Consider the following 26,543-nt stretch of genomic DNA (forward strand, 5'->3'; position numbering starts at 1 on the left):
TGAGTTTCCAAAATCTGGTTTAATTAAGATCTGGGGAGGGGAGGGCATTGTGAAATACATATGCACAGGAACCTAATCAATGCTAGACAGACAATGTATTAGTTTACAATACAATAGGATAACCACAAATTTGAAGGCTCAAATTGAGTCCATTAGCGGTAAATACAATTTTCTATTTGGCTCAAGTGGCTACTGAATATCAAGTGATGCTGAGTTCCTCCAAAGCACCTAATGAACCCCCAGCCTTGGAAGGAGTTTCACCACAGTCTCAGAAGAAATCCCAGTCATGCCTTTAACTCTTTTGGCCCTTGGGAGTCATTGCTGCCCCAGTACAAATACAGGCCAGGGATTTCTAGTGGCCACATGTTATTGCACAGAGAGGTCTGTTCTAAGCCAGACTCTTATGGCTACAAAGGTATGAGAGCAGCCCTTAAATAGTGGTCTAGCATTAACGTGGTCTATCAAAGCGTGTTAAGAAATAGCTCCTTAGTGATTATGTACCAGCTACTAGTTATCACACTAACAGAAAAGGCAACATGGCAGCTTCACATTTCACATGAAAGACTAGCATTCACTGGGCCTGGTGCTGGCTTAATTTTCACGTAAATCTAGTGATTATTTTAATTTAGACCCAGGAATAAATGATTCCATACCAGTCTTATCTTCACATCGGTTTGTGTAGCATTTAAATTGTTACGGGTTAATGACTAGGCCATGAAGGCAAAAAATGTTTACCTCTCCTTTGCCAAAACAGAAACAATCCCTGTTCTGACTCCTGTCCAGTTTCCAAAAAAAACAAAACATACATACACCTTTGTTATTGCACATCTTTCACACAGACTTGTGTATGTATAATATACATATATATTTTTTAAATATGCTACACATAAAAAAAGACTATGGCACTTTACATGTTTAACAAAGATCATTACACCACAGAGGTTTGAAAACTATACAAAAACCCTTACACAATGAATGTAACATTGTTGAATTAGCACACAGGTTTAAAAAAATCCACAGAATCCAAGGCACATATTTCTGCCTTCTTGGAGTTCATTGAGAAGCCCAGCCCATCACAAAACTTTAAGCGCAGATGCAGGCAAAAATAAATAAGACTTTTCTGGTAGTAGTAATGGTCCAGGTGTATTAGACTTTGAGACTGAGGTGATGAGGTGATTGATATTAATTACCAAAGTGTGGGTCAACACATTCCTCATATTCAGTGGTTTTTAAACAGCTGTACAGTTTTGGTGTAGACTAGCATGATTTTAATGGTCCATTTTCCCCAAAGCCTAGCTAATGGACTGAAGGTTTAAAAGGCCCAACATTACTTCTTACTCTGTCTCTGCTAGAGAAATTCCATCTCTGATTACTCAGTCAGCATTTAAGTAGTTTTTAGTGGTTTGGGGTTATGTGTGTGTGCATGTGCTTTGTTTTCTGTAGCATTCAGACTGATGGAGTAGAACACTGGCCAAGTAAGGTTTACACTTGTGACTGCTGTTATCAGGGTGTTCCAGATATACATCACCACCTAAGCCGAAGAGCAATCAGACAGTAAAGATGATGGACATGCTCAGAGGAGTGTCAGGGCTTAGGACTTGAACTTGTCTGTAAGAAGGAAAGTTAGAGTATAAAATTAGTGTTAGGGAATTAGGAAATGGGTTCTCTATTTTTTACAGCAAAAAATAGAGTGAATCTTCTGATAAAAGGAATTTTTTTTTTTAAAATGAAAATTACTGCTCAGGTTTAAAAAGTAGTTACTATGGGCATTGAGGCTTGGTGAGAGCATATAAATGCACAGTCAGGGACAGGAGCCCTGTCCATTGGCTGCCGTAACCTATTTCTGTGTGGTGTTCAATAGGATTGTTTCCTGAGGCTGTACCGAGGGCTGCTATGAGGATACCTATTTACCCCTTCTCTTTTCAAAAGAAGTCCTAGGACTGCATCTTGCTTATTTTGAACTTTGGTGGAACACTGGTGAACTCATTAAGGCCGGGTTCTACACCACCACCCCTCCTGCCCTTAGCTTTTAATTTGTGTGATAGGATGATTTGTGGTATAGACCAGAGGCCAGAAGGGAATAAAACTTCAGTCACTCCATTGCATCTATGTATAAAGCAGTTATTTGTTTTGCACCAAGGCATGGTTTTAGAGTCAGCCTGAAGATGATTCACTGGGGCAAGGTCGTAAAATCTGAATCAGGGTTCTATGCCTGATGGCACTTAGAATACAATACCTTACACAGAGCAGGTGCAGAGTAAATTATTTGTTAAGCTTTCAAAACAAAGCAAGCTGTCACGTGAGCAGATTCATAAGCCCAAATAGACCTATCCTTTTAATTCTTCCAGAAATCTCACAGATCCAACTCCACTTGCTTAAATTTCTGTATCATTCTGCAGTTCTGAAGCTTGGGGCAATACCCAACTGGGTTCTTGCCACTGAGATCATTCCAAAGTAAATTTAAAGTGATGGCTAATACCATTTTTCTCAATCCATTTTATTGGCAACTTACAGAAACTAGATTAAAGTCTCCTGAATCCTTTTTAATAGTGGTGTTCCATTATTTTTGTAAACAGTTATAGGCAGGTGCTTTAGGCTTGGTTTCGCTCTCATTTTTGTATTAACTTTCTACTCTGTGCATTTTTGGGTATGAAGCCTTTGATGCAAATTACCCATTGCAGTAATTTTAATGTTATTTTAGTCTGCTTTCAGGATCAATACCAGTAACTGGAGAAACTTGACTTAGATGACTAGCTCCTTTTTTCCTGCAAAGAATGTCATTCAGTTGCGGCTGGGGTTGGAAATACAGCTGACTACCACATGGTTACCAGTGGGAAGAGGTCTCCCCACAAGTGCTGAGATTCTGGCAAGTTCTTCCACTGTACATCTGAATGAGCCACAGCTGGCCTAGAGATCTCTGTTCCTGGAATGAGGAAACAGGGTGAGGTTTCCTTTGGCAGTCAAAGCTCAATCCTAACCCTAGGAGAAAAACATGTGATCTCCATTGGAAGAGGAGACTGGGCCAGTACTGGTGCTAGCCTGACTGCTGGGAAGTGGAATGAGTTTGTCTTCATTAGCAGGATTTTCTTCTTTATTCTCATGATCATACAAGTCCTTATTCTTTCCTTAGTCAAATTTCTAAAATCTTGGAATTACAGTTCAATAGATCTACCTTACTCTGGAATTCAGCCTAGAATAAGTTCCATAACAGCATTCCACACTGACCTGCTCACCCCTCGGTCAGCTAATTAAGAGGCAGTGTCTTGTATGCCCTTGAGCACACATCCCTATCCCCAGTAAGTATGCAGTCTTCATTTTTAGTCTCTGAGAAAACTTGGAAGAACTAGGAGGAGACAAAAACACCAACCCCCGTACCTCATTCTGAGGCAGAGATGCTCACAGGCATGCAGCCTTGTGGCAGAAACACATCTCAAAATAGCCTGAAAATCTAGCTCACAATCTCCTCTGTTACCAGAAGAACTGCGGCCTTAATGGTTTAGGTCATTATCCTTTGTTGAGCCTTGGGGAAGATGGAGTCAGACAGACTTGTCAACTTGTGTCAGGCTTCATGCAGTATTTTTATATTCCATCTCTGACATTTTGCACTGTGGTCCTCGAGTGCCATCACTTAGCTGATTGTTGCCTCTCATTGGTCCTGTTAAGGCTCAAGGCTGTGGAATGTAGGCTTTGGTAGATAAAGGCTAGTTCTTCACTTGACTCAGATGATGAAACCAGAGGGGTGCTGTTTCACAGGTTACATGGGCAGAAAGTGGCATTTGTGTCTCTTCCAAACTAAAGGAGGCATATAAGGCTTTTCCCCTCTTCAATTTCTTCCTGTACTTTGTCACTGGAGGTTGCAATTTCTGCTTGTGCGGAGAAGACAGCACAGATGAAGGTGAGGACTGTGCCTCCGATGGCGGTGTAAAAGGCCCAGCCCAAGGAGCAGTCTCCGGGTTTGTAGGCCGATGCATAGTGTCCACAGTAGCCTATGGCCTTCTGGCAGCCCCAGCCAGCAGGGTAGAGTATCAAACCCAGAATAAGGAACAGTCCTGCAGGGCAGAAGAGAAGACAGGTGAGAACCTCCCCTGGCTTTACGGTATAAAGTGAATAACTGTACAGATAGGTTGTAATTGTTACTGATTTCCCTGCTTTGGGCGATGGCATCTGTTTTGCAATATCAAGTATCAGGGACTATTTTACGCAACTGATCCGACCTGATCGAGAAATCTCATCCCTTTCTTAGAAATATTTTTAGCCTCTTTTATACGTACTGGAATGTGAACTCAGTAATTTCTAGAAAAGCAAATCAAACTTGTTATTTTTTCTTCCCACAAAGCTCTTATAGCACTGAGCATTTTCCTATAGGTCTAAGGCAGACATTGGCAAACTAAGGCCCACAAGTGAAATGCGGACTTGGTTCTATAAATAAAGTTTTATTGGAACATACCCTGTGACCATTCATTTTATGGACTTTGCCTGTGGCTGCTTTGGTGCTGCAACAGCAGAGTAAGTAATTTCTACAGACCCTAGGGCGAGAAAGATCTAAAATATTTATTTACTGTCTGGAATTTTGCAGGAAAAGTTTGCCAGCCCCTGTTCTAAGGAAATTCGCACAGAACCATGGTTAAATTGCAAGAGACCAGATCTTAACCTGAATTAAAGCCTATGAGGAGTCTTTTTGTTGGCATTCACCAACAACCGACTACATACCAAGTCAGAGATTTCTATACTTATATAAGCATTTAGAAACACACCGCAGGGGCTCCTGGGTGGCTCAGTTGGTTGAGGGTCTGACTTCAGCTCAGGTCCTGATCTTGCAGTTCGTGAGTTCGAGCCCTGCAGCGGGCTCTGTGCTGACAGCTCAGAGTTTGGATTCTGTGTCTCCCTCTCTCTGCCCCTTTCCCACTCATGCTCTGTCTCTCTCTGCCTCTCAGAAAATGAATAAACATTAAAAAAAATTTTTTTTAATTAAAAAAAAAAACACTGCAAACTTCAGAATTGTTTTGTCTGAATTCTTTTAGAATGCTTTTAAATGAATTTGGCCCTGAATAGACACTAATAAGCTCTGTTGCCACTTTGCTGACCCCACCACCCTATCATTAAATGTCCATTTTTCTGTTCCTTATGGCTTCACTGCTATGTAACTGAGAGTTCTCTTGCCAGCTCTAGGAGTTGAGGACTAAGGCAAAGCAAGTGAGACAAAGTGTAAGGAGACCATCACTTTCAGGGGTCTGCCCTGTGGGAGAGAGTGAGTGCATTGCCTGTCCCCCTCTAGCCCTGGCTGCCAGTCCCACACCAGAAGCTGCTCATAAGGAAGTCCAGAACCTGAAATGACAAAGGCAACAGAGGGCCCCAAATCTTACCTAATGAAACTTTCTCGGTAGAAAGAATGCCGCAAGAGGATGGCTTTATTTTATGTGGCAGGAGAAAAAAAGTTTTCTCTGCAAAATGACACCTGTATAATCAAGATTGCTAATTTATATCCCCCAAAAGCTTTTTCAGATACCTTGCGGTGGCAATTCTATCCTCCTCATTTAATCTTGGTTCTAAATTCTGTCTTCCTACCTTTACTGAAATTCTCTGGGTTTACCACACCAAAGCTTCCAAGTCATTACAGCAACTTTCCCACAAAAAAGAACGTGACTGAACCTGTGGTAGTATTAGGTTTGAACAAGATCAAGGGCTGTGTTTCAAACCACACATCACAACTTTCATAGTTCTGTCTTCATCCTATGATGACATCTTCTCACCAAGCATGGCATTTCATGTCTGATTTTGGATCTGACCATCCCTGCTTCCCTAATTAATTCCATTGTTCTACTCTGGAGGCCTTAGAGGACTTTCTAGCAGGGATGGAATAGAGGGAACTGGTTCCTCTGTTCACTGTCTGAAGAAGGGTGCTTCAAAAATGAAGTCTTTCCAACCCTGCAACCCTTTATTTCTCCATAGGTCAGAGTGTTAGAAAGTAGGTAGAGAAATGCCCTCCACAGTCAGATGCATAAGTGAAAGGAGCTAATTCCCCCAAGGATAAGGCCAGGCCACCAGTGAAGAATGTGTTGGTACTCTAGAATATGCAAGGTCTTAGCAAAGACTCAGTAAATTAAGAGGTAGGTCAGTTAATAGTTACAAGCTCTGAGTTCAGGGTATGATAGAGGTTTGAACCCAAGCTTTTGCCATTTAAGACTGGTGCCCTTAGAAAAAAAATCTCTTTTGTCTGATTATGATTCCTCACCTGTAAAACGGCTAATCCTTAACTCATAAAATAGTTGTGAATGTTAAAAGCACCTAAAAAATACTTTCCATGTCCCTAATAGTAATGGCAGTAACAAAACTGGAACAGACTAACAGCTGACAATAGGTGAAAGCCTTTGGCAGATCCCTCCTATATAAAATCAGTTTAAAGTTCACCAGTTATGAATAAGCAAATCCATTCAATTTTGAGGGTATATTTTGAAAGGTGTAGTAATTGGGTGGGGAGGAGGGGAGAACCCAAGCTACAACTTAATAACCTTGGAAGAATATATATACTCTCCTCCATCGGAACATACTTTACTCAGCTGGGGAGATCTAAAATTACTGAGCAAATTCTTTTGTATTTCAAAGGGCCTATGATAAAGCCTGATTAATCTCCATCTCGTTCCCTAGGAAACTTCACCCAAGGAACATGGAACTTTGGTAGTCTCCACCCACAGGTACTAAGTTACCACCCTGGAAATGGTGAGGGACCATGGCTGAGACTTCTGCAAGGATTCAGAGACTCTCTGGCATGGAGGCTCTATGGTCAAGCTCTAGGCAAGGGAGCCTAATTAGCTGCTTGTCCCTATAAAAGACCCAAGTGTTCATATTTAAATTGTGGCTCTGATTAAATATTAATTATGTATATCATTTTATTATTGGGCTTATGCCGCATAAGTAATGTTTTTTAATATGATCAAGACAGAAAGCATAGAGTTTGCCTTTACACAGGGATGGAGTTGGTTTTAGGACATAAAAAATACCTTACTTTGGCTATTTCAGATCCTTGTGGGAAATAGGCAGTTTCAAAATAATTAAATAATACAGTCTTTATTTTAATATCAGATCCCTCTTCACCAAGCAGTCACAAACATTCACTCCAACACTGCTCCTTAGTGCTTCTAGCTGTTCCCCCTTTCTAATAGCTCAGCTAAGGTTCTAGAAGTGCGTCAGCCCAGCTTAAAATCCTGTGGCAGCTACTGGCCAATTTGTGAATAAGGACAGCAGGGAGGCTTTTCTTCACATAGAAGGGTGCCATGCTTATGAGTTTGTCCAAAGCCTCAGCTTGAATATTTATAAGCCCACAGGGCAGTCCATGTGGGAGGGTAAAAAAAGTGGGCCCTGGTATTTCTGCAAGCCCCGGTGGGTGCCATCTGTGCTGAAACCACAGGCTGCCACCCAGGGCAGCCAGCCTAGACAAACACAAGAGGGCCTTAACCAGATTCTCAGAGGGGGGAAATGGCTACCATGTACCTTGCCGTGGCTTTTGGGATCTCTCCTCTCAACACTCATCAGAGTGGTTACTAGCACAGTTAATGCCATGAAAATGCAAGACCTACATCTCATTGAGAGAAAGGAAACAGTGGGCCTTTGGGTAAGCAAAAAAAAAAAAAAAGTCCCATTTTTCTTCTCTCTGGTATTTACACACAGGCTCTCTACCAAAGGAATTCCAGAAAGTTTAATGATTCAGGTGGCCCTCTCCAGTGACTGCCACGGTTAGTCCCTACCTTACAATGTCCTAACTCCACTGCTCTCAGGCCCAGTGCATCTTATGAGCAGCCTGGGCCCTAACAAGCATTCCTTAGCACTGAAACAGCACTCTAACAGATTTTTTTTGCTTGTTAATAAAAGTGAGAAACAGATCCATTAGGGTTCCCCATCTCAGAGTAAAATCCAGCTTTCTCTTTCTCTCTTTGGCCTTCAAGGCCCCGTCATCCAGCTCCCTATTACCTGTTCAAACTGACCCCTGCCTGCCTTTGTAACCCTGTGCTCTCTGCTCCAGCCTCAGCAGCCAGAGGGCTTTTTCACGGACATCCAGCCATGCTCGGGCCTTTGCACTTGCTATTCCTCTTCCCAGCAGTGTCTTCCTTCCAGATGGCTTTTAAGCTACAGATGCCACCGTGTTGGTGTGGCCTTCCATTCCAATCTATTTAAAATTCCAACCCTGTATCTCTCCACTGTCCTTGCTTTATTTCTCCTTAGCATTTATGATTACTAACATAGAATATATTACTTTGAATCATATGAAACTTTTAATATTTGACCATTTGTGACCTACAAAAATGGACATAAAATGTAGTTCAACCTACTATTTTACTTTGTTTCCATCTCCATCCTAGACTTTAAACTCCACTAGGGCAGGGACTTTTCTATTATGTGGTTAAGCACTATGAAGCCAGGACTCAGAATAGTGCTGGGAACATAGTTAAACCGGTAATAAAATATCTGTAAACCATGGTGCATCCCGTGAAAACCATTTAAAAAAACTTGACACATACCAGTCAATAAGAATGAAATGTGCCAGCAGAAAAGGAAATGATGACTCTTGGTTTTTGGTTTATCCTATCACACTGTCCTGTTGCAGGTCTGTGAATCCCAGTGTTTAGAAGCAAACTTAAGCCCTGACCTTCAAAATAGGCTTAATGATACCAGCTAATGAGACAGAATTAAAGTCTTAAACAGGCACGTCAGACAACAGGCAGAAGAATATAGTAAGACCTACCAAGTCTGCTGCATATTGGGAATGGTTCTTCTGGTCCTCAATTTGGAGTATACCATCCAGGGGCACTCAGCTTGGTTGTGGGTTATAGCTAGAGACCAAATGGCAGGTGAAGTGTGCTCTGGAGTGAGTTTAACATAAGAGCCATGCCAGAAAATGGTCTGATCTTCCTCTGCCGCTATTAAAAAAGTAGTTTCTGAAGTTAGGTCAGACCGTAGTTGTCTCTGGGGTCTATCACCTTGCCCTAAAGCATTACTGTTTGGGGAGAGGGGTGATAGAGAAAGGGACTAGGCCAGTGGGCCTTTGCTTTTCTTCTGACTGGCATATCTCCCCATGTGCCTGGTTGAGCAGTGATTGGCCCAGCTGGGAGGAAGAAAAGCAGGGAGAATGATACTGCCCAGCAACCAAAGAAAACAGCTAGCACTGAAAGAGACAGGAAGTCACTCAGAGGGCTGATAACCTCTGCCATGGCTCAACTTGTTAGAACGGTACCCGAGAAGGTACCATTTTCTACAACTTTAAAAGATATCCTCATCTCTGTACCCCATCTTGTCTCTTGCTAGCAGCCTCCCAGTTTGTTGCCCCAAGAGGATTAGAAGATGCCAGCATCTGCTCATCATGGGGTCACCTGGGGATGACTTAACTTTGGGGAAGAAAAAAAAAAAAGAAACTGGTGGTTAGTTACTTGGACTACCCAAGACGCCACCACAGGCCGGAGACAGAGCCCTGACAAGCCCAGTGAGGCCAACCACACGGTGTCAGTTCTCTCATGATGTATCACATGAGCTATCACAATGCAATGCCCACCACGCCCCTCTGCTGTTTTAGTAATATCTACCCCTACCTGGATGGAGCTTTCAGATTCAACCCTGGATTCCCAGCCGTGTGATCTTGCTGCATAGGAGTTTTCAGTCTCTGTGGTCAACCTAAACATGTGGTTTGGATTTAACTCAAATAATTAAACTACATGAGCTCTAAGAGGATAGGAGCTATGTCTTATTACAGCATTTTCAGTGCCTAAAATCTAGAAGGTTCTAAAAAAAAAAAAAAACATGAATGAAATGCACCAAGAAGAGTAAAGTCCTCACCCTCTTGCTTTGTGACCCACATTCATTGACTGTGATTAGACCAACCACAGAGTTGTATATCTTATGTAATTTTTGGACTACTGCCCTGGAATCAAATAATGATAGCAAATGTACATTTTAAGGAAATCCTTTAGGTGGGAAGACGAACATCTCCATAATCCTGCCAAGCCCCCAAATTTAGAAAGACTAGGAGTTGCTGAATATAATAAATAATACTTTACTTGAGCTGAAGATGACTACCTCACATTTTATGAGATGCCAGGAATGGGGGAGCCCAGTCTGAACCATAGCTCTTTAGTCTGTGGAGGAAGTGAAGAAAGTCTCCATGCTGTTTCAGTCTCTCCTTGGCTGTTAGAGCATCGCCTCCTTCCCTCAAGATCAACCACACAATTGTCACTCTTTCACCACCAGCTGGCCAAGGGTATGGACTCAAGGTTTCTTGTCTTTTGTGGGTCACCCACCATTTTTGTGGAAGAAAGCCATTTTTCCTGGGCTGAAAACATCAGAACCAAAGGCTGGCTCCTCCTCTACAGAAAAACAAGTGGGTCTTTGGGCATCACGTTCCTACCTCCTCTTCAGACAGGCTTCCAGACAAAACTGCCAAGACAGGCTAGACCTTAGTTTGCAAAGCAATTTTCTAAGGACAGGAAGAAAAGAAGGCCATCTGTTACTGCTACTGTCAACCTGTAGCGAGGCCCCCAGCGAGGGACACAACAGTGAGCCTCCACTACATTGTAATCAAGAAGCTCATTCTAAAGCTATGAAATATCCTAATCTCTCTGGAGAGTGAGCACACAGCAGATAGTTGACAGTAGGCTTACTAGCTTTAGATAAATTTGGGTTCCAATTAGGTAAGTCACGGGGAGTGTGTGCTGAGTATATACCATGTACTTGTCCTGCTGCCCGACACAGTCCAGGGGCCACAGCAGGGGTAGAGGACTGGGGTCATGTAGGGTTTCATAGGCTTTAAATGCTTTTAGGCCAGTAATCCTCAAGGAATCTGGTCACACCACACATATCACCATTCCCTGAACAAGGGGCCTTATATTCCTGCTGACCCCTTGGGTAGTCATCTACCTGGAAATATCCCCTGTCCCCCAATTCAGATGTCCCCTCCATGTGAAACATGTGTCATCACTTCCTGCCAGAATGGTATTCTCTGTGTGCTTTCACTACCCTGTGCATATTCCTCTTCAGCTCTTTATCACATTGTTATTTTTGTATATTTATTCAACAGCTATTTACTGAGTTCTCTCCTCAGTGCCAGTCATTATACTCAGCCCTGGTGAGTATACAGCAGTACCCTGGTAGGACTCTGAGCCCCTTGAGGGCAGAAAATTTTATTTCTTAGTATACATCACAATTTTGTCTTCGCGTTTACCACAAACCTGATGGGTGTGTCACAGTTAACTTTGGATAACAGAGGTCAAGAGTTCAATTTACTTCTTTGAAATAGCCACTGACTCTTCTAGGAACACAGCTGGGGACCCCTTTCAGGTCTACCCTATGACTCAGAGGTCTGAGATGTGGACCTAGCTTAGCCTGGCTCCAGGTTTTGTGGACCCAGCTCAGTTCACCAGAGCATAATGCCAGGAGGCTGCCCCTGACACCACACCCCTACACCTCATTCCCTTTCTCCAAGGCAGCCATCTCTCTAACAAGAAGCAAGGCAAGTAAGACCAGAGAATGACTGACTGGCTTCTAGTATCCCAGCCCCATTCTAGGACACCGTTCAGAGAGCATTCCAGGCTTATGGGGAACTCCAATCAACAAGTTCAAAAAGTACCGACAGTAAAGGATTAAAGCAAAACAGTCCTCCTTGCAAGAATTTTAGCTCATCTGCCATGTTGGCTTTTTCTCCTCAGCATCCTTTGCTGTTCTTCCTTAACTTTCCAATATCTTAACTCTAGAGTGCCCGGGGCTCAATCCTTTGTCCTCTTCTCTGTATTCTCCTCATTGATCACACTTGGTCCCATGGCTTTAAATACTCTAGGCTCTCATCTCCAGATGTGCATATCCAATTGTCTACCTGATCTCTACTTGGATGTCTAACAAGGTGCTTGAAAATTATGTGCAAACCTAACTCTTGTCCCTCCCCACTTCACAAGCTTATCTTTGCTCTGTGGACTTCATATCTGCAAATAGGAGTTCAGTTCTTATACCTGCTCAGGCCAAAAACCTTAGCATCATTGTTGACTCTGCTCTTTCTCTCAGAGTCCACAGCTCTCTATCAGCAAGGCCTATGAGCCTTCCTTCTAACTGTTCTCTGGGCCTGGAAAGCTCCTTCTCCTGATTACCCATAGGGCTGACTCTTTTATCTCCTTTTAAGTCTTTAAATCTGTTCTCCCTGAATTCTATGCTGACTAGCCTATTTCATATTAGAATTTGTCCTCTTATCATCCCAGCATACCTAACCTCTCTTACCCTGGCTACACCTTTTTTTCTTCTGTAGCATCCATCACCTTTTAATATACTAAATAATTTATTTGGTTTACTGTGTCTCTGCCATCTTCAGTGTAAATTGCATGAAGAGAAAGAACTTAGGTTATTCTTTATCCCAATTGACTAGAACAATGTAAGACATATAAAAGGTGCTCAGTAAATATTTGTGGGATGGATGAAAAGACAGTGCTGTGATGCAGATGTCACATCTTAAAGAAAACTAATATAACATACTTGACAAGTTTTTTAAATGGTTGGAAGAAAAGCTTCAGTCAATAACGTGGATCTCTGGTGTTGGTAATTTTGGCCAACACAACAGCCATACTTACTAATGAAACCCACACAAGGTCCAAACCACGGTACTGGCCTTTTACTTGACTGCAGGCAAGGAAAACCTCCTTTCTAGCTATAGAAAATGATGTTCTTTGGGAGAACACAAAGAAAAGGGTATTAAGCCAATTAAATGTAACAGATTTTCAGTTATCTAGCAGTTAGCCTTAATTTAGCCTCAAAACTCTGAAACTGTTTCCAACAATGGCTGGCTGCAGTGAGGACAGCTAAAAAGACAGCGAAGCTGTGGCTGACTTGTGGGAACTTTCCAAGACACCAGAGGGGAGGGAATCAGTGCAGGGATAAACCTGGGGAAGTTCAGGAAAAATGGCAGGTGACAGAAGGCAGAGGGATACAAGGGTAAATGAAGGAGGTGGACCATGGCAGTTTGCAAAGAGGTAAGGGTGGTACCTAGAAGCAGCATAAGTCTGGAGAATATAAAGACAGACAGAAGGTGCCAGAATTGAAGGCAGAGAACACAGAACTGCTCTTTAGCCCAGGAAAAGACTCCCCCCAGCCCCCACCTCATCAGCAGCCCAGAAGGCAGGGTCACATGTTAGCATCTGATGTGTGTGGTGTGCATTCCAGGAGAGGAATACCATGTTGAGTTATTTACCTCTAAGTCTGGAACCATCATGTGGTACAACAACTGATGTACAGGGTGATTTACAACAAACCTAGGGATGCTGGTTAACATTTACCTGGATGTTTAGCTCTCTCTTCTCTCTAAATTTGAATTCTTCCCCAAATCATCTTTCATGCTGACAGTCGGAAGTCATTTTGGCCATCCTTAATGGCTATTTGTAGGTCATCAACTGTTACTAGGTGAAGACACTTCTCTTTTACAGTACTCCAAGGCAAACATACATCATGAAGAAGGCACACTGTATCAGACCATCTCCAGTTCCCACCCATTGAATCTGTCATCAAGCTATTCTTTTTTTTAAACAATTTTTTTAATGTTTATTTATTTTTGAGAGAGAGACAGAGTGTGAGCAGGGGAGGGTCACAGAATTAGGGATACAGAACCTGAAGCAGGCTCCAGGCTCTGAGTTGTCACCACAGAGCCTCATGCGGGGCTTGAACCCACGAACCATGAGATCATGACCTGAGCCGAAGTCAGACGCTCCACCAGCTGAGCCACCCAGGAGCCCCTGTCATCAAGCTGCTATTATCCCAATCATCATGGTATGAACCTGTATACTTCTCATGTGCAGGGACTGTGCGAGACATTTCTGTACTGATTGCTCTCAGTAACGATACAAGGCTTCACTAGGTTCTCTCTACTGTTTTAAGAAAGAAGAAAAGTAAGTTTGTTGTTGTTTTTAAATTTTAGAGCATTTGAGCAAGGGAGAGGGACAGAGGGAGAGAGCAAGAGAATCTTAAGGAGGCTCCACACTCAGCATGGAGCCTGACCTGTGGCTGGATCCCACGACCCTGGGATTGTGACATGGCCTGAAATCAAGACTGAGCCACCCAGGTGCCCCGAAGTGTACTTTTTATTTAACAATTTTAGCTATGAAATTTTAAGGTGCAAGTATAGGGTTAACCAACTATCTGGAAAACTATCTAGAACAAGGGTAGTGAAAAAGAGAAGTCTTAACTCTGACATAATATGCATTTGTCCCATAAAAGAACAGTATTGGTTTTGGCTCAGATGGACTCCCTTTCAATTGTAAACTTGTTAACAGCCCTAAGGAGTGTGGTCCCTTTTCCTTGGCTTCTGTGTCTCCATCCCTATCCCAAATCCACACTCAGTCTTTAAGCCATTTTCCTCTACACATGCTGTGTTCTTGACCCAACTTCACAAGTCGTTTCTTACTCCTGTTTTCTTTCTAGTCTTAACATCTTTTCCAGAACCTTTTGGAAAGGTCTTCTATGGCAAAATAGTAGATTCGAAGTAAAGATGACACGGAGCTAAAGCTATAAACACCCTCCCCATTTTACACATTCACAACTATAACTAAAGTTGGAAGTTTATACGAATGATTAGAACTTTTTAATACGGCAACCAGGGGCACCTGGTTGGCTCAATCGCCTAAGGGTCCGACTTCAGCTCAGGTCATGATCTCACAGGGTCATGGGTTTGAGCCCTGCATTGGGCTCTGGGCTGCCAGTACGGAGCCTGCTTGGGATTCTCTCTCTCTCCCTCTCTCTGCCCCTTCCCCATGTGTGCTCTCTCTCTCTCTCAAACATAAATAAACTTAAAAAAAAAATAACAGTGACAAGCATTAATGCTCATTGAGCACTATAATGTGCCAGGCACTGGTGAAGCATTTCAACTCATTTAGTCCTTCTAACAATCTTCGGAGGTTGGCACTATTATCATTTGATGGATGAGGAAACAGAAGCATGTGGGGTTAAATTAAGTAGGGTTACACAGGTAATGAGTGGTGGGGCTGGGACTCCAATCCAGGCAATATGGCTCCAGAGTCCACTCCTGAGCCTTCGTGCTAGACTACTGCTGCTGCTTCACTGCAAACCAGAGATTAGCTTCTGAAACAAAAGCATGTGTCCAGCTGAAGAGGGGAGACTCGTATGGCTGGCTTCCTTACACCTACAAGAGGTTAGAGAGCAGATGATGAGGAACACTTATCAAGTGAGAGAACCACAGGAGTGTTGTGAGGGGGTGGTGGGGAGAGGGAGACTGCACCAAAAGGTGAGGACAGGCCGATTTGCTAACCGTACAGCAAGACAACCAAAAGGTAAAGAAGTTCCATCCACAGGACTTTCTCTTCCATTACAGTCTGAGTATCACCAACCTCCTTACTGCCATGTAGATGCCACCTGGGAATGCTGTCCCTGGCCAGAGAAGCTTCTAGGAGGAAAACCTAGTGACCAAGTGAGAACAATTTCAAGTCTGTGGTGATGTCCTCTTCTGAAGGTGTGGAACACCTGTGTGAGAAAACTGCAAGCAAAACATAAACCCCACTGGACTAGAGGGGAAAAATGTAAGCCATACAATCCATACACATTTTTGTCTTTGCTCCGAGATTCTGTATGATTGGGGACCATCTAAAACTGCACATCCACCCAGAACAATGTCATCCACAAGAAAACATGTCCTACGTTCTTCCCAGGACAGCCGATTAGACAAAACACAGCACCTAGAGCATTCTCAGCCCCCAAATTACATCCTCCTCCAGCAGGTCAGCCACTGTTTAACCATCTCACCCCCTTCAGGTGGCTTTTCTAAATCCATAGAATATGGCTGATGATCTTTGTCTCTCTTGACCTCCTCCTCCTCCCTCATTGTGCCATTGTCTCTGCATCATAGGCTTAAGCTAACCATGTGTTGGTGAGAAATCTGCTTGTCTTGGTGTCTACAGGACCGGGATATTGCCCTCAGTCTTAGGCATCAGGCTCTCATAAAATCTTGCTTAGCACAAGTGCAAACACCAGGATGGTGGCTCCCAGGACCCTTCTTTCCATCCAAGGAGAGTTTTGCTCCCATGCCTCCCAAGTTCCAAAGCTAACTAGCAATGGTATTCCAGCCTGCTTGACTTCTCAGATGCCAGGCCACTATCCTCAGTTCCAAAATGTCAAGTTAGCCATTCAGAGTCAGGGATATTTGAATAGTATTTATAAACAAGTAATTAAGTATTAGTTATAAGGCAAATCAAAGATTTCTGCCCAAGAACTGCCACCTTTGGTTAACCTATACCTTTGAAATCACTTTGCCCATTAAGGTTTTTCAAGTTCTCAATGAAAATTTATTCAAAAGCCAAAACAGAATTTGGTTTTGGTGCTTGCCGGTTCTGAAATGATTCTTTAGTTCTCCAGGTGATGGCTCCATTAATTATTTATGCCTTGTCTGGGCGGGCAGAGGTCATGTCAGGATGGGGCTCAGTAGCACTGGTAAACACTTTACTCATTCTCAAATATCTAGAAACTTACAGCTGTGCTAGTACAGATCATAACACAGATCATGTTTTTATCAGTGAACATACATTTACTGAGGCCCATTCTGAGTAGTAGAACTAGAACTGTGAAAAAGACACAATCTACACCCTTTAACATTCTTGAAGAGTGTTGCCCACACTTCTGGACCTCACACACTAGTATAATAGCCAGAAAAGTTACTGGAAGGCCAATATTTTTATTTTGCCAATATAAGGACACTGAAAATAACCACAATCTTCTTTCCTCATCATTGCATAAAAGAAAGGATATTTTAACACAAAAACAGTGAAGGATGTAATCTGACAATGAAGGACAGTACTATAAATTGAATACATGCAGCTCTAAGAAATCTTACTACACTGTCCTTATCTTTCTCGTTTTTGCTGTGCACCTTTTGCAGTGGAAACCTTCGCACAGAGTGGACCAGGATTCACTCAAAGGCAGTAACTGCTGGGCAAGAGGCCCATCTGAGGAGAGCGAAGGGAGGTGGAGAGGGTCCTGTGTCAGGCTGGGGACACCTTTCTAAAAAGCAAGTAATAGGTTCAAGAGTAAAGAGGCTCTTTCAAATTCTCTCTTTGGAATCCAAAATCTAAAATTGTTTTTACTGCACTGAATTTTAAAATGTCAGGAGTTTATGGACAAGCCAGACTAGGCTCAACTCTTATATTTAATAACTCTGCTTTGATAGCCAGGTCAGGAACTGGAGGTAAAGCGTTCACGGGTAATGAAAGGGTTTTTGACTGATGACCACAGTGTCTTTGTAATGCAGATTATATCTACATGTCATCTTCCTACAGGATTAATAACATTAGAGGTTTTTCACCCAGATTTTCTGAAGAAAGGAGAAGAAAAGGATCAGGTGTCAATTTTTTTAAAAAGCTCTATTAAGACTCCCACCATCTCCCAGAAGGGTCTAGTACGGTACTTGTCTCCTACTAAAAACACTCCCATGGAATTATAATTAGCAAGAAAAATACTTTTCCCGGGTGGGGGGTGGACAGCGGATGACAGAGCAACATAAAGGGAATTCTTTGGAAGACCATCAGAGCATAGTTGTCACAAAGAGGCTTTACAACCAAGGCCCCAGAGGAAGTTTCTGTTATAATTACTCAGAATTAATGACCACCAATTAAGAATTGTCTGATGCCCTTAGAATATATGGAGAAACAATCTATAAGAAAGATGCACTTTCCCTCATGTTGAACCCTCCTTGAAGTCTTTCTCAGCAATGATTCATATTTATATGCAAATTATTCACCAGTTTCTAAAGCCTTAACTCTTAAAATGCATCCTAACAAACACAGGTAAAGAAGAATTTACTCAGATTATTCCTTCCTGTGAATTACTGATACAGTTTTACTTTCATTCTAAGTGAGAAGCTATTTTTTAAACTATTTACATGCAACTGGGAAAACTTTATGAAATATTTTCTTGATAAATTATTCATCCAACATGCAGGATTAAGAAAGAGCTCCTGTTTGGGGCACCTGGGTGGCTCAGTCAGTTGAGCCTCTGACTCTTGGTTTAGGCTCAAGTCATAATCCCAGGGTCATGGCATCACCCCTGGCCCCGCCCTCCCTCCCTGAACATGGAGCCTGCTTGATATACTCTCTCTCCCTCTGCCCCTCTCCCCTGCTTGCACATTCTGTCTCTCTTTAAAAAAAAAAAAAAAAAGGAAAAAAAAAGTTCCTGTTTGACTATAACCAAATTACACTGATCATTCAAAATAAACTTCCAAAATAAAATGCAGTGTATAGCAGAGTAAAAGACACTTTAAAAAATGTTGAGCTATGAAATTTTTAGGATAATAAGTAAATCTCTTGCCTGCTAAAGGTCTTAGGGTCCAGATCACGTTAAATAATTCCTACAGGGAAGCACACATCATCTTTTCAACACTAGGGCCCTGAGGTTAGCCTCAAAACTCTCAACACATAGCAACTGTGCGTTTTGTGTTAAAGTTTTTAATATTGGCTTCATGTCCTATGTTTATTTGAGATTTCATTGGTACTGGGGGCTGTCTTTTAAAAAAGAGACTGATTCCTGGACATTTAATAACACTACTGGAGAGACTGTATACAGTAACTGAGCTCATAAATAATGGCTGACTATGCCGTAGCACAGCATCAGAGGAGATGCAGATTACTTTTCAAGTGGCAATGCAGCCTAGAAAACCATCATTGCATTAAGCTCTTAAAACAGAGTACCTGAACTGCTCATGTAAATATTCAGAGCCATACTTAACGTGATTATTAATGGAATTTGAACATACAGCATCCATGCCTCCATGATAATTTACATCTGTAATTAAGTGGTTGCCATGGCAAATGGCTTTCCACATTTTATATATGCATATCAATTGCTATATCTGAATTTTAAGAGAATTTGCAATTTTCTTCCAGACCTTCCAACTGATTTTGTTTTAACTTTTTTTAATGTTTACTTATTTTTGAGAGAGACAGGAGCACAAACAGTGAAGGGGCAGAGAGAAAGGGAGACAGAATCTGAAGCAGGCTCCAGGTTCTGAGCTGTCAGCACAGAGCCCGATGTGAGGCTTGAACCCACGAGCCATGAGATCATGACCTGAGCTGAAGTCGGATGCTCAACCGACTGAGCCACCCAGGTGCCCCTATTTCCATCTCATTCTTAAGATTTCAGCTAAGATATTGTTTTCCCTGGGAAGCCATCCCTGACTCAAAAACCTCTCAGTGTTAACAGTGCTTCAAATTTGCCTGTTTTCCCATTATGTACTCGGGCAGGATCCTATATATTCTTCAAAAACAGATCCCAGTTCCTAGATTTATTCAAATTAGGTGTCTGCTTGGTCCACTTGCTTTTAGGGAATAGTTTTGTTTTTGTTTTTTGTTTTTTTTTTTGGTCTTTTTTTTGCTTGTTTTCTGTATCTAACAATATGGTTGAGTTCTCTGTTCCCTTTACACACACACACACACACACACACACACACACACACACACATTTTGCTTATCTAGGGTACAGTTTGTAAAACAAAGACTAATATGGCTGGGGATCAGAAACTCAAAAAACTGTAGACCTGGTCTTCGCACTTACTAGGCATCCCATAAAAGCTCCTTGAATTGAAATTTAATTCTACCCTGCTGTAGAACATTTCTGCATTCTTCAGTTTTCACCAAGGGATTACCAGAGATTGATGAATGAGTACATATGTCATAATCGATGGTTTTCTTAAATTGTTTCAGACATAGAGCTGCTAGACCCAACCTCTGGCACTTTCTGTCTGGAGAGCCAGAATGGAGAGCCTCCTTTTGATGGCCAGAAGCTTCCAGTGCCTTGTTCTAAGAAGGAAAAGCAGGGGATGCTTCCTCTATTTTCCTCATGCCTTTTCTTTGAGGTTATTCTGAAGTTGGATAATCAGGGTCACACTACTTTCGTGGAGAAAGCCAGGTTAATTTTTCAGGTGTGAAACTACGGGACAAGGTCTCTGTGAGAGCCAGGAATCGCTTCCCCTCTCCCTATGCTTTCTAAGTCCCCGTTCTTATTTTTCTCCTCTCCAATGGCTGATCTTTTTGGCCCAGAAGTGAATGGGTAGAGCACGGGATAAGTCAGAATAGATGCTGAGATTGGGGTGAGTCATAGTTATCTTCTTGATGCTAAGGTTACTGTTCACCCTGTGAAAAATAACCGTGGGAATACCAAATCCTAGCTAATGATCATGGTCTATTATTTTAGATGCCTATCCATACTTGCACATCCATTCTGATTTACGACAAAGCAGTTCCACAAGCAGCAAAGGTAAAACCCTCTCCTTGTCTGCTCTCACTGATTCTTCTTTTACTCCTTTCCCTTTTTTCATATCGTCCTCCTTCATCCTCAGTCACTGCTCATTTCCCAGAAAGCTGAGCCTGCACCCCCCAGGTGCTGAGCCATGGCGACAGAGAGCGACTCCCATGAGCACACCCTCTGTGCCAGCCCAGCGTAGGCAGAGGTCAGCCCCACAGCCATCTATCTGGTCAGACTGGTGGGGCAGCTTGCCGAGGCGATCCTCTAGGACTGAAATGGATGTAGACAGACAGAGGGCTACGGGAGTACAGAGCGTGAGGGCCGACCAGACACAAAGGAGCAAACAAGCAGATGAGGGAAGACTGAAAAGACAGCAGGCAGCCAGGCCCCGCAGCTCATGTGCTAGTCCAACCCTCACGGCGACGCCAGTGGAACGGTCCAAGCCAATGCAAGTGAGCCAAATCCTGAGCTCATTTTAATGGCTTCTGTCCCAAACCTGAGTCACTGGGGATTCCATGGACTTCCAAGAGAGCCCTCCATGCGTTTCTAAAAACAAACCGCTCGATGCTGTCATGGAAAACCTGGATCTTTGCGTTCTATGGTTTCATTATGGATTACATCCAGGTCACAACCTAAGGAAGAGAAGCTGGCAGCAACGACCCTGCCGGCTGCGTGCCCAGCCTTTGTAATCAATCCCAGAGGACGAGGGCCTGATGTGTGCTGCTGGCTCTGCCAAACAAGCCCTCACCTAGGGACACGCAGTCGGCCTGTGAGTTACTCTGTGGGGGGAGCCTGCAAAGGCACCTGCAGTCAAGGCTCCATTGCTCGAAGCGGATGCCAGAAAGGGAAGGAACTACAGACTGTGTGTGTCTGCGGGAAGAGGAGGAGAAGTTCTTGGTTTTCCTGTCAATTCAACTGCTATCTCCTGCTTAAAAAGAAAAAAGAAGAAAAAAAAAAAGCCCCAAGAACACCCGTAGTCACACCAATGCCGCAGGACTGCTCTACACGCTCTTCAGCCCTGATACAGGCAGGCTAGGAACGGGCCAGGGAGCGGCCCTATACGACACGGTCATGTTTGACTGCGAGAGAACAAGGTCAATTCTGAGGACTAAAGTAAATACCACTATTCCTTAAGACGCAGCATTTCTAGGGGGCACCTCGGTGGCTCAGTCGGTTTTAAGCGTCCGACTCTTGGTTTCGGCTCAGGTCATGATCTCACGGTTCGTGGGTTCAAGCCCCACTTCAGGCTCTGTGCTGGCAGCGCAGAGCCTGCTTGGGATTCTCTTTTTCTCCCTCTCTCTCTGCCCCCTCCACACTGCGTCTCTCTCAATCTCAAAATAAAATAAATAAAAGAATACTTAAAAAAAAAAAAGGCAGCATTTCTAGGAAACATAAAAAAATACTAAAACCTGCCAAGAAAGCAGACACACTTTAGTAGCCAAAGAACTACCACTTATTATTTACCGTGTGCCAACTGTGCTTAAGCCTTTCTTCTCATATATTATCTAATTTCATCCACAAAACAACCCTGAGGGTTGTACTACTATTATACCCATTTTATAAGTGAGAAAAAAGGTTTAGAGAATGAGGTACATCACTAGACATTTCACAGCCACTGTAAGGGAGGTCAGGACTGACCCAGGAGCAGGTGAGGCTTGACGTCTAATCGCTGCTGGGACTGGAAAACTGAACACCAAGGGCATCTGTGCATAGGGATTTCGGAGGTGTCAGATTGGTGCCCACCAGTAGGCTAGACCTTGAAGGCAAATCCTGTATCTGGATTAACTTAATAGTCAATACGTGTATTTGATTGTTATTTTTAAGTAAATGAGATTTTGAGATTTCCACTGAGACAGCAAATTCTTTCACACCCACTTCTAAGTTCAAAATATCCAGATTTTGATGATTTATGTTACACTTTCTATAGGCAATGAGGCCACACAAACCTAAGGCCCGTTTATTCTTTAAAATTAGTCGTAACAAAGGAACACGCTTACAACAGCTTGTCATTTTTCTTCCAGTTATATTTTACGAAAGTGTCACTTTTGCCAAAATGAAAGTTGTAAGGACAAACACGGTGTGAGTCGATTTCCCAAGAATGCTTCTGTTGCCCTGGCAACAGCTCCTTTCTCACCGTTTGTTCCAACATCACATAGATCCAGGGCTGAGAAACGGGTTGTGGGGAGGGGAAAGACTGATGCTCACAGCTGCAACAAGTCCTTGGCTGAGGCTGGGGCTGAGCAGATGCTATCACATACTGGCTGACAGGAGAGAAAGCAAGTCAGCGGTTTCAGACACGGCGGGGGCGGGGGGGGGGGGCACTTTCTCAGCTGTAGATTCAAGGACCATGGCTGCCGTGGATGCCGCCTTGAACTACCTGGTAGAAACCTCCACGAGGAAGGGAAGAGCCCACTGAGCATCCCTTACAGATGTGCCGCCTGCCCCGAAACATGAGAGAGTCGCCTGCCGAGTGCTTGGTCCATCTTCCCCGTGATTTCTGCTCCAAGAGGGGCGCTGCCATGCTGGCAGGAGAAAACAAACTACTTCCTGTACTTCAGTTCTTAGCCTTAGATCGGTAGGCCCTGGAGAGGTAGTCTGACTACACAGAAATCCCGGCCGCTTGCCAATTCCAATTTTTAAGTAATTTCAGACTTTCTGGGGTGCTCTGTGTATGCACGGGGAACATAAGCGATAAAGATGGGGAGAAAGTTCTCTTAGAAAATCTAGACTTTGGGAATTGGACAGGTGACAAACAGACTAGCACCTCAGGTATGCTCCTCCTTCCTTCTTTTCAACCATCCTTCCCAGAGGCCTGACACAGCCAGAAAGAGAAAAGTCAGGAGTAGTTAACTGGAGTGTATGAATAATACCTAAGATACGTACTGGTCTTTGTGCCAAAATGAATCTTCTTGCCATCTATGTGAAATAGCAAACAAGAGCACCAAAAGATGTGTTGGACCAACCCTCATTCTTAGAGATCAAATTTGCTGGACTAACACCTTATTAAAAACTGCACGTAAACAGTAAGACTGAAAGGGTATCTACAGGTTGCTTCTGAATGAGTGTAAAAGCTTGTGGTGTTACTCCCTCCCCCGCTCCAAGAGGCCCCACTCGTACTATAAATGGCCACTGATTTGCTAGAAGGCACTAAGTTTCTCAGGATGAAAAGCATTCTTAGGAATGATAAGCCAGGAGTTTTGCCTGCATACCAGTGCTTCGATAAAATTCAGAGTAAAGGCATGAATCATCAAGGATGAGGAAGCACAACATAGTAAGGAAAATTTATGCAGAAATCCACTTCTCTGGTCAACCAGGGTGCTTAGCCAGGATTAATGAATTGTGTATGCTGCCTTCCCTTCATCTACATGTTTATTCTGGCTTTTCAAAAGCCTTTGGTAAGAGTTCTCAGCCAAAGTTTTAAGATATACACGGCATATATGCACATGTGTGCACTGCCTGAGGCACTGTGTGTCCCACGGCAGTAAAGGAGGGGCATTTCTCTGACAAGAAAAGATGAATCTGATTTAACATTTCTGGGAGGTAAAACACCAAACTGAAGGGGATGAACTGCAGATTCCAGAAGTGAATCAAAAAGGGGATAATGAGCTTCACAGAATCAAAAATCTAAGATAAGGTCATATTTTCCAATCTCCCTATTTTTTTGTTAAAACTTTTAATGTCTATTTATTTTTGAGAGAGAAAGAGAGAGAGAAAGCATGAGAGGGAGAGGGACAGAGAGAGACAGAGACACAGAATTCGGAACAGGCTCCCAGCTCTGAGCTATCAGCACTGAGCCCACCGCGGGGCTCGAACTCACAAGCTGTGAGATCATGACCTGAGCCAAGCTGGCTGCTTAACCAACTGAGCCACCCAGGCACCCTGCAATCTCCCTGATTTTGAGAGGAGGAATGCAAAAGTCCAGCAAGGTGGCACATTGATCTCAAGCAAAACTGAGAATCAGAATCCTGGTCTCCCAAATTCTGTGAGTACGTAGGAGTGCCTGAGTCATTCGTGGTAAGGCTATTCCTCTCAGATCAAGAGATGAAGGCCTTGAGAGTATCCCCCAATGCAGGCAGATCAGGACTGGGGAGCAGGTCGTCTATTTATTTCTCTAGGCCCTTATCTACCAACCTCCACACACACATATATATATATATGTGGGCTCCTCTAAGATAGGAGAAACAGAAAACATGAACTTATCAGTTGTTTGGAACCTAACTGTTGTCTGATCTGCTGATTTGGAAGCCAGCCCTGCTGAGCTCAATTAGGCAGACTAGAGTTAATTCAGTTGGGGTCTGCTTCTTTACAGGCCTGGACACCAGGCTCCATGTTTCTCTTCACCGTCCAAGAGTCCCACATACAAAGCTTAGGATTTGCTGGGGGATGAGTCACCTGTGCACTTCAGTTAGGGTTGCAGGTGGATTACTGTTCTCCTGTTAGAGATCAGATTAAAAAATTCTTTGGTTGTAATCGTTCAAAAAGTGATTTTTTTTCCCCCTGAAAAGTCAAAGCACGACTCTATTCCTTTAGTTCCTCGAGGATGTCTACAAACTGCCCCATCTGTGTCTACGTGCGTGTATTTCTGCCAACCAGAACAAAGCCCTTGAGCCTAGACAGACAGACTGATTGACACCCTCTCTGTTCAGGATCCACCTTTCAAACCCTTACGGGAAAGGCTATGAAAGTGCTAGTGGGCACTGAAGTTTTCTCGCAGCTCACAGCTGCCCCTCTGGGATCACTTTTCTTTCCACCAGTTTCTAACAAGCTCATTAGTGAGAAATTCCCTGAAAGTGGAACACTTAGTTTGTATTTTCTGATCCGAATGCAGAGAACGTTCTGTCAGGCTCCAGGAGACAGACAATTTAAACCAGAACATTATTAAACACAGAGCAGCTGATACTAATTCCTTCCCAGCCTGCAGCTTCTCCTCCTAAAGCTGAAATCATCCTGCGGTTGGGGATGGGGCTGGGCGGGTGGCAGGACCAGGCTCACTGCCTTGGAACGAACGCCCCACACTCACATTCCTTCCCAGCACAGAGCGCCTGCTGCAGGTGGGCCTCTCACACCATGTTTCCAAAAGGGGATGCACTGATGTGGAAAGCATGCTTTTAATTTAACAGGAAAAGCAAAAAAACCAGGAGAAGTTAGTCAAACAAAATCCAACGGCTTAGAACCCAAGGAAATGAGCAATGAAGAAATACGTGAAATAAAGAACAGGGGACAGTGTAACAGGGAAACGGGAGCGATGAGGGGGGCACGTGTTGCGCGGGAACACTCTTTACACAGCAAATCTGGACAGAAGCTGGTCTTCAAAACGGGCAGGAAAGGAATGCGGCAGGGGGTGCGCGGCACATGCGATGCCGTGTGCCCGGGTCCCCTCCCTCTTCCCTGCACGCTTACCTGCGATTCCTTGCAGCAGCCCGCAGACGTTGAAAATACTTTTCTTCATGATGCTCTGCACACACATGGTGAAGACGGACACCAAGGCCACCGTGCAGAGAATGAAGATGCCCACGGCCAAGAAAATAGCCGTGGCCTGCCAGAAGCCACTGGCGATCTCGCCGAAGTTCTCTGCGTAGGGCCCGCACAACGTCTCCCGCTGCACGTGCTGCACGCCCGGGTTGCGGATGCAGCGGGCATAGATGCCCAAGGTCGGGTGGTAGGGCTCCGACGAGCCTCCGCTCTGGTCGTCGGGCGCGGCGCCGCTGCGACTCTTGGCTTTTCCAATCAGCCAGTCGGCGCTCATGAAGGCGATGAGCTCTGCAAAAGCCACCACAATACTCAGGAGGGTCCAGAGCATCGAGCGACAGGTGACAATAACATGACACATATTGATGTTCCAGGCGGAAAAGTCAGGAGTCCACGGGGTGAATAATAAAAGCAGGCCGGGGTGGGGGGAAGGAGGCTCAGGCGGCCGCAGAAGGAAGTCGCTGCTCCGGGCGCTCACTCCCACAGCCTGGGGCTCCCTCTGGCCGGCCTGTGGCAGCGCGGGCCGGGGCCGTCATGCTGCCATGTCAGAGCTCCGAGCGCGGCCTCTCACCTACGGGAGGGAAGGGAGGAGGGGGGTTAGCAGCGCCCAGGCTCCGCCCCGCGGCGGCGCCGCCAGCAGACTCGCGGGTCCCGGAGCCCCAGTGCGCTGGCCAAGAGGCTGCTCCCGCGCGGCCGCCCTTCCCCGCCCTCCCGGCCGGTGCCGCCACTCCGACCTCCATCCTCCGACAGAACCCAGCTGTGGCCGATCCGGGGCCGGAGCCGCCGTTCGCAGCGCACTTAACTGGTTTTCTTTGTTTCCA

At 44.1% G+C, this 26,543-nt stretch overlaps 2 protein-coding genes across 2 annotated transcripts in view; both read right to left on the reverse strand.

The window, feature by feature from the left end:
* LHFPL2 (LHFPL tetraspan subfamily member 2) lies at positions 1–26,285 on the reverse strand. Its single transcript, XM_015072096.3, has 2 exons — positions 25,654–26,285; positions 1–4,049 (listed from the first exon to the last, which is right to left on the reverse strand). The coding sequence occupies exons 1-2, from the start codon at positions 26,081–26,083 to the stop codon at positions 3,793–3,795; spliced, it is 687 nt and encodes a 228-aa protein (XP_014927582.2). The 5' UTR covers positions 26,084–26,285; the 3' UTR covers positions 1–3,792.
* LOC113593201 (uncharacterized) overlaps positions 26,150–26,543 on the reverse strand; it is a 139,167-nt gene continuing 138,773 nt past the window's right edge. The window contains exon 6 of the mRNA XM_053221725.1: positions 26,150–26,289. The gene's annotated coding sequence lies outside the window, so the exon portion shown is untranslated. The remainder of the gene's footprint in view (positions 26,290–26,543) is intronic.

Source organism: Acinonyx jubatus, chromosome A1 (assembly GCF_027475565.1).
Source record: "Acinonyx jubatus isolate Ajub_Pintada_27869175 chromosome A1, VMU_Ajub_asm_v1.0, whole genome shotgun sequence".
In the NCBI taxonomy this organism is placed as follows: domain Eukaryota; kingdom Metazoa; phylum Chordata; class Mammalia; order Carnivora; family Felidae; genus Acinonyx; species Acinonyx jubatus.

Excerpts from the sequence above, each read along its gene's own strand:
- LHFPL2 (XM_015072096.3), bottom strand. The coding sequence starts at position 26,083 with ATGTGTCATGTTATTGTCACCTGTCGCTCGATGCTCTGGACCCTCCTG. Across the intron at positions 4,050-25,653 it reads GCTGCTGCAAGGAATCGCAG|GACTGTTCCTTATTCTGGGT; the intron begins GTAAGCGTGCAG and ends TCTGCCCTGCAG.